This window comes from Nelumbo nucifera, chromosome 1 (assembly GCF_055504915.1).
Source record: "Nelumbo nucifera cultivar China Antique chromosome 1, China Antique-T2T, whole genome shotgun sequence".
Taxonomy (NCBI): domain Eukaryota; kingdom Viridiplantae; phylum Streptophyta; class Magnoliopsida; order Proteales; family Nelumbonaceae; genus Nelumbo; species Nelumbo nucifera.
The window spans coordinates 172,138,176-172,146,229 of NC_142649.1; the positions used below are offsets into that span (position 1 = coordinate 172,138,176).

At 38.2% G+C, this 8,054-nt stretch overlaps 1 protein-coding gene across 9 annotated transcripts; it reads right to left on the minus strand.

Moving 5' to 3' along the window:
- Positions 1-201: 201 nt before the first annotated feature.
- Positions 202-6,906, minus strand: LOC104596441 (nuclear transcription factor Y subunit C-3-like). Of its 9 annotated transcripts, XM_019197596.2 has the most exons (5): positions 6,819-6,906; positions 6,599-6,726; positions 6,391-6,462; positions 1,673-2,552; positions 672-1,041 (listed from the first exon to the last, which is right to left on the minus strand). In XM_019197596.2, the coding sequence occupies exon 4, from the start codon at positions 2,515-2,517 to the stop codon at positions 1,711-1,713; it is 807 nt and encodes a 268-aa protein (XP_019053141.1). In that variant the 5' UTR covers positions 2,518-2,552; positions 6,391-6,462; positions 6,599-6,726; positions 6,819-6,906; the 3' UTR covers positions 672-1,041; positions 1,673-1,710. The 9 variants fall into 9 exon arrangements, with proteins under 9 accessions (XP_010255906.1, XP_010255903.1, XP_088751385.1 ...); XM_010257604.3 differs by lacking the exon at positions 672-1,041 and adding an exon at positions 202-559 and having other exon boundaries at positions 6,599-6,881; XM_010257601.2 differs by lacking the exon at positions 672-1,041 and adding an exon at positions 202-563 and having other exon boundaries at positions 6,599-6,881.
- Positions 6,907-8,054: the final 1,148 nt, after the last annotated feature.

The following is an 8,054-nucleotide window of genomic DNA, read 5'->3' on the forward strand; positions in this document are numbered from 1 at the left end:
AAAAACGCACATGGCGGCTGAACCCTCTTTCTTGACAAACAACCATATATGCGTCAGAAACATTTAGAAGTCATGGGGTTGTCTTCCCTATTCCCTAATACATAATCAAAAACCATAAATACCATTTCCTGGAAAGAACCATCCAACAATTCATTGGGCTCGCCACCACTAGCACTTGCATTGAGATGACTAGCTATAATGTTTTTCTTTTTTTGGTAAATATGACTAACTTATGATGTTAGCTTCCCTGTACATGTCTGCTGTATATATATATGTATTACAGTCATCCATAATTCCATATTACTTGCAAGTGTCAGAGAGGTTCCAAAGAACCATTACAATATTTGGATGTAAAACCACATTCAGTGATACCTATAGCTTCTTTTTTTTCAGTTTTTTTTTTTTTTTGAAAGCCTTGATAGCTTCTCTATTACCATGTATCTTCAGCAATATTTAACTTTGGACTGTTCTTCATGTCCTTGTGATGGTAGAGTATAAATCAGTGTGCTGTAGCTTAATACATTCTCCTACTAAGCATATAGTGCTCAGTCTGCTGTTCCTGTCTTTGCAAATTCAGCAAATAAGGAAGTTGATAATAAAATAAAGCCGCAAAACCATGATTACGTATGGTAGGCAATAATTAGAACATTAAAGAGACAATAACAATTATCACGCACAAAATAATGTTATAGATTAAGCAACCACATCATATCTTGTTTTCAAATTATGGTAAGAGAAGTAAACACTACTTTTCATCATATTTCTATAATTCTATTTATACTGCATCAACTTTAGTAAAGCTTACAAATTAAGAAAATGGAAAAATGGGAAACACAAGGGAAAACACAGACCAAGAAGGCACTTCCAAATTCCAATCCATAAAAACCAATTACTCCCTAGAAATTTTTGATGTATTAATGCTTCATATAGAAACATATATCTGCAGCTCACTATCTGGACTATATAATTCAAGTACTCAACATCCCTCTCTTGTCCTTTCATTATGCTGACAATTGGAAGAACTTTCAACACCCTAAAATTCTGCAACACAAATACTGAAATAACATGAACAAAGGACCAAAATAAAAAATGAAACATACATCCCTAACAAGAAAACTTATTATGAGATATAGAGATTGTTTATGCTAATATGAATAGTTAAATAAAAACATATCCATTGTTCCGACATGATCAAGAAAAATAAAACTTCTTAGAACAATAAATCTAGCCATCTGATAATATCCCAGTGGCGCCATTTCAAACTACTTGTTTTCAGATTGAAAACCAATTAATCCTGTGAATCAAAGGGTTGCTAGAAGTGAATCACATATTGCAGTGCCTAAAGATGTGATTGTTGAATGTAGAAGCAGTATATGAACGTGGACACATTAAACAACCTAACCATCCGATATGCAAATGACTACAGATAATCCACACTCAGAAAATCTGGTTGTCATACTTGGAGACATGAAAGTTAAAGGGAATAACACATGAGAGTCCATAAAAAAAAAAAAAAATCTAAGTGATCACTGAATAATTAAATAGACATAAATTGTAATGCAACAAGAAATACCATTCTATTTCTCTCAAAACATAAAATGAACATACTGATATTACCACTTTCAACCTTTACCCAAACTATTTGCAGCTGGCATGATGAGTTTTCACTTACTTTCTTCAAAATGTCTGCTACGACCATTCTTCTCCAGCTTAAGAATCTGAGGGCGGTTGCTGCTGCTGTTGCTGTGGTGGTTGTGGCCATATTTGCTGAGCCATGTAAGGGCGAGGCTGTTGCCCATACAAAGCTTGATCGACAACGGGTTTACCCATGATCATTCCAGGAGTTCCAACCTGTGGTGAATGTTGAGGCATGTAATAATAAGGAAGAGGGTCAGCAGGACCTCCAACAGGCAGCGTTCCTCTGGGCATTGAGGCAAGTACCTCATCTTTCAAATCCTCCCTGGGGACAATGTCAACCAGGAAGTCAAAGATATCAGTCCTTGTGATTGCTGCAGCAATGTCATTCTTCTGGAGTGTTCTACGCTTGTTCTCCTCTGTGTGGTTCCATGAACGCAGTGTCAACTCCAAGATGAACATCTCACAAGCCCTGGCAAATACGACAGGAGCCTCTGCTGATATCATTCTTACATCCTCATCAGCCTTCATGATTTTCTTGATCCTTGCCAATGGAAGGCTATGGTTCTTGAAGTCAGTGGTCTGCTCAATTTCTTGGTATTGGTTTGACCAAAAAGCCTGGAGTTGTTGCTGCAGTTGCTGTTGCTGCTGCTGGTGGAGGTGCTGATAAGCAAGTTGGTGTGGTGCAAGCTGAGCTGGGGAAGCAGTGAAACCTGTTGGTTGACCAGCAGGTTGAATAGATCCAACTGATGTGACAACTGATCCAGGAGGATTGGCTGCAATCATTTGGTTAGTTTGATATGGAGTTGTGCCATATGGCACTTGAGCACCACCACCAACCACCCCCATGACTGGGGGCTGTCCATGAGCTTGTTGATCCATTCTGGTCTGTGTGAGATGATTTTATCCTTCTGGATCTGGGTAACAGAAAGAAAGAATAAATGAATAAATAGATCATGGTCATGATCATGATGGTCACCTTCTGGTTGAAAATAACACAATAAGGTTAAAAAACAGGTCCAATTATATAATGGCAATGGTATGGGACCATGGAAATTAGCACACCATCTAATGGGCATCAAATCCATAGTGGCATCTTTTTCCATTTCTCTATTTAGGTCTCATGGTATTGTACTTAGCTCATGGGTTATCTGGTATGTAATATACAGAAACTGCTCTGTGCATTCATAAGCTGCATTTGGGCCATTATGAAAGGCTGGGCTCTCTATCCGTTCATTGTTCATAAAGCATATGGTGCACCAGTGCCTATGTATTATATAACTTCTTTCTTCTCATAGTTTTCTTTTTTAATATAAACCAGATGCAAGTCTCTCAAGAGCTAAGTTAAGCAACTTCAACTAAAATCACTGCAAGAGAACATAAATACATTTTTTTCAGTAATATAAATTCAATTCCAGTATTAGAATTTGGTAAAATGGAAACAATATTGCAAATTTGTAAATTTTCAGCAGATCCCAAGACAAGAGAAAATTAATTGCAGTAGCCAAACCCAATTCTTGAGTCTTGTTATGAATTTATGATAATGAAAAGTCTGACAAAATGTTTCCCAAATCAGGTAGGCCCACCCAATTGTACTACTTCAATCAGTTGCAACTTCAAGATTTATAATTTATGCTCCACTATAAGTTTAAACCATTAAAAGAGCACTAAAGCATCTTCCACTTTAGCATCAGAGTATCCTAGAGAGACAAGATACACTTTACAATAACCCATTAAAATTATGCTTTAAAATGCCAGTAACATCTGTGATCTTAGGTTGTGCATAAGCTCAGGCTCAGTAAATGCTGGCAAAGAGTTCGCTACTGGTTTAGAGTTGTTTAAGCTCAAGGTGATTCAATCCCAAGACATAAAAAGTCATAGTCACTTGTGAAACTTTACAATAACTTCAATAATATACTAGCTATTTTTAATTTATCAAGTATATAAAATGTTCTGACAGGCCAACTCAGGCTTGCTTAGCATAATGAACAGAGCTTGATAGTTGGGCTTGGCTTTGAAGCTCCAATGTAAAGCTTATATGCCGCTTATGCTAAGCCAATCATAATAGTAGCATGAGTTAGATCAGCTTCTTGACAGCCTACCCACCAACTCACGACACCAGGTCATTCAATCAATCATCTGCTTCAAAAGTCAAAACCCAAGAAACCCTTCTTACCATTACTCATGCCAAATTTATGAATAAAATAGGCAAAAAAACCTGGAAGGAGAATGTATTGCATATAAAGCATCTCTTTTCTTATCCCTCTTCAATTGTTCTTTTTATATAGATAAAATTCTTCAAAGGTTCATAAAAGAAAAAGAAAAAAAAGTCTCTTCAAATAATCTTAATTTTATCTCTTTTTTATTTCCAAAAGAAATATCCCTGTCTCTCCTCCTCAACGAAACCTGTCATTGGGCTCAATTCATAGAACTACAATCATTCATTTGCTGTATTTGAAGTGAAACCATTTCATCATGCCAAACAATGTTATTAAAGCATCAACAAGCCAATGACTAGTTGATTGACTAATCAGTTGAGGATAGTGTTTTAAAAGTGAAAAGTGCAACTAAAACACAGGGGTTCCAAGAGACTGAGGCATGACATTGAAGGCAACGTGCACACCTGAACTAATATTAGCATATAAGAATAATCTAAATTCTGAAAGAAATAGGCTACTCAAGCCCAACTAGTGAAGGTGCATTATTGAGAACTCTTCTCACTCTCTTCAAGGATCATAACTGGCTTAAACCTATGACTGTAATGCCTTTCATAATGGATGGAGACTGCCAAAGTTGCAATAGGTTGGTTTTCAGAAAGGGAGAGGCCCTTCATCTCTTATACTTCTGAAAAAGAGAAGCAAAACCTGCTTTCCAACATGGGCTGCTCATTTAGGTGGATACCTAGATCTGCAAATGGTCTTTCTGAGACTTTCGCAAGAGATGGGATAACAAGGGAAGATTTGGAATGGGACCAAGCCTAGAAATTAAACTATAACTTGATGATGCATTTCTTGAGATTGTAATTGTCAGCGTTGGACTGTTTTGCACTTGGTCCCCTCTATTTCAAGCACTTCAGAATGATTGGGGTTTTCTCTCTTAGATAAAAAAAAAGTATGTTTTATTATTGCTGATAAAAAATCTGAAATAGAATATTTCAAAAAGTTTATTAGCCCAATTGGTTATAACGTCGTGAAGGTTGTACCAATCTATGTTCAAGTCCTCTATATGCCAACTGTTTAAGCTATAAACATCATAGCTGAAATCTACAACATAGTGAATTAACTATTTAAACTTCAAATTCAAAGTTAACTCATCAAAACATAACAAACCAACTAGGCACACCCACAGAATGATATTTTACTACACAAGGTGTACCTTCTAAAAGCACTTCCCCACATTTGCCAAATGTTAAATGTGTTCCACTATTTCACAAATCTGTTAAATTAAAGAAGGGGGGCTGGTGAAAAAGACATTACCAACAAGAAAATAAAGGACTTGGGGGGGGGGGGGGGGGGCAATATGCCTAAATACTCCATAAATATTGCAAGCTATCTACTCCACTCATAAAAAGTAACAATTTCCAGATAGTCCTTGGGATTCCTTCAGAATGAAAAGCACTGAACCTCCAAGTCTGTGGTTCATAATCTTAAAAAAAAAAACAGGGCCTCCCATACAATCAAGATAAACAAGCTTCGTTGAAGCAACTATTGTCCTGTAACCCGCAGTTAACCTTAGTCAGCCTCATAGCTACAGTCTATGCCTTTCTTGCCCAATCCACTTGTCAAATTTTTCTTGATGATTTTGTACCATAGTGTTCCCTCCAAGAGGAGATTCTGAGGATGCACAATCAGTTGTTATTTTCTCTTTGGCTCTTCCTACCTTTCATCAGTTCATGTTCATATACTCAATAGCAAGCATTTTTACAAAAGAAATCATAGACCTGCTTGCAAACTGTTATGTGGTTTGTGATCCTATATATGGAAGGTACATATATAAATATTTTAACCACAAAGAGAAGTAATAAGCCTTCCAGATGCCATAGTTTCTTTTCCACTCAGATCAACAAAGAAGGTAAATACTTGTAACAGAGAATATTTTAGACTCCAAGATGAGCTTATTAACTATCGATTAAACAAAATAAAACGTGGGTATATCAGCGAACATGAAATAGAAATTAGCAAAAAAAATTGAATAATCAATTTTCATTTACTGCAGCAACAGTAGCCGGGTGTATAACGCATCTACTAAGATTGAAGACAAAAAAAATTGACCACAGAATTAAGCTACGCAATATGACAAATTGCCACCTCTCCTACTTATTATCCTCACTACGGAACCCCTAATTTTTTTCAAGCCGTATAAAATCGCAACTAGGAGCTACAGTTTTGCCAATGCAGAAGCAACTCTAAGTTTATTATCGTTTAGTCAAACCTGGGAAAGAGCGAAACAAAACATAAGAAACCAACAAAATGGACTAAAGAAATCAACAGGAACCAGGAGGCTGACTATAGTATAGAATTATTCATTTTTGAATTTTAATGGATGAACGAAAAAGATAGCCGGCGTAAATACAAAGTAATGATTTCTAGGGAAAATATAGTCTACTAACCCGTAACTGTCACTCTAAGAACATCGATATGACCGAAAAAAGATCGAATAAATCAAGCTTAAAAATCCAGAATCGAGAAACAGATCCAAGAACGACTTGCCATGAAGTAAATAAATTCGGTTGTGCTGGAAATAGAAAGGCTTCACCTTTTCACACAGATAGACTCGAATCTGGAGTTGTTTGTTTATGCTTCTCCTCCTTCTTACCAGACTGAAACCCTGAAAATTTCGACTGACCGATTAAACGTCGTAAAGTCAAAGCTAGGTTTAGAAAGAAAGATTGGAAAAAGGACAAGAAAAAATAGATTGTCTTTCCAGGAAGCTGGGAAGAGACCGAGAGGTTACCACGTCTCACCTTTTCGCAGAGCGAGAGAGAGAGAGAGAGAGGATATAAGATTCTGTTGGCTAGGGTTCTGAATTAAAGGAGAAGTGATGAGAGAGAGACGAAAACAGTTTCCCGTTTCTTCTAGTTTTCTTTCGTTTCTACAACAAAAAATAAAGAGAGAAAGTAAGAAACCAGAAATTGGTTCGTGGAGACATATTACTTTTGTTGTCTTCTCTCACTCAGTCCTCACCACAGTTTCCTGACTTTTGTTGGAGTTCGTCTTTGGACCCCATCTCCGACAAACCAGGCCCAGGATTCCACTCATGAGTCCTGACTGACTGACTCCCAACTAATAAAACACTCCTCGAGTTCCGCCTACTTTGGAAATTTGGATGCTTGCTGTTCCGTTCGCAGGTGGGGCCAGCATCCCACGTGGGTCGTTTGCTAGTGAAGATGAGATTTACAACGCCAGCGGTTTCCACGTGGTAAATTGGTTGGGCTGTCAATACAGATCCGGTGGCTTATCATATCGCCGTCACTCCCCATTTTTTTAATTGTTTAAATAGAGTTCAGGCCACGTGGAAAAAATAAATATTTAGATTTTTATTAGGTCAGTACATACATGGTTGAGTATTATGGGATAAAAAAAAAAAAAAGCGGATAACGACTGATCAGCACACAGCAACAAGAACAGAAAGAGCAGACGGTGAGCATTGAGCAAGCAAACCTTCGCATACGGATCGGCCGTATTTTTCATGGACAGTCCGTATTTACATGTGGGGCCTACGCCCAAAAAACAAGGGTACATTGCTGAAGCCTCTTATATGAAGTTTCCCATAATTGCTTAAGCATACCCTGAAATTTGTTAATAGCAGTCGAAGACGTAGTGGCATCTGCCACACCCCACCGTACATTACAAGTGAAAATCTATGATATCGGAAATACATGGTATCTTATTGTGCTGCTCTAGCCATTTTTGTGCACATTCCCATCAATTACTTCTAGTTTGTAGGGATACAAACGGATCGATCCACATTGTTTATGATGACGTGCAATCCGGTCGGTCTTAGCTGTCAACGACCTTGCCTCTAAAGTGAGTAGTAGGGAATCTGAAACAGGGGAGATGAGGAAACTCCAAGGGGAACCCGGTGTAAAGGCTCCGAAGCTCAAGTTAGAATCCTTCAAAGGCAAGATAAAACCAGATAGCGCAAAGTTTGCATACCTCCTCTTTGGGGGAGTGGAGAGCCTTTTATAACCACATCGCGCACTCACTCCTAGACTTCTGTCAGGTCAGGAATGATTACTTCCGTGCTTCTGCCAGTTCGGGCGTCATTGCCTCTACTGGGGCAGGACCGTCACTGCTCTTTTTGTCGGAGCCGTCTCTGTAACTGGAGATGGCGGTGGCAGGTGACGGTGGCAGGTGGCCGTTGAAGTGCAGCCGTCAAGCGTCAGATCCCAAGTTAGTCAGGTGCGCCGCCCCTGGATA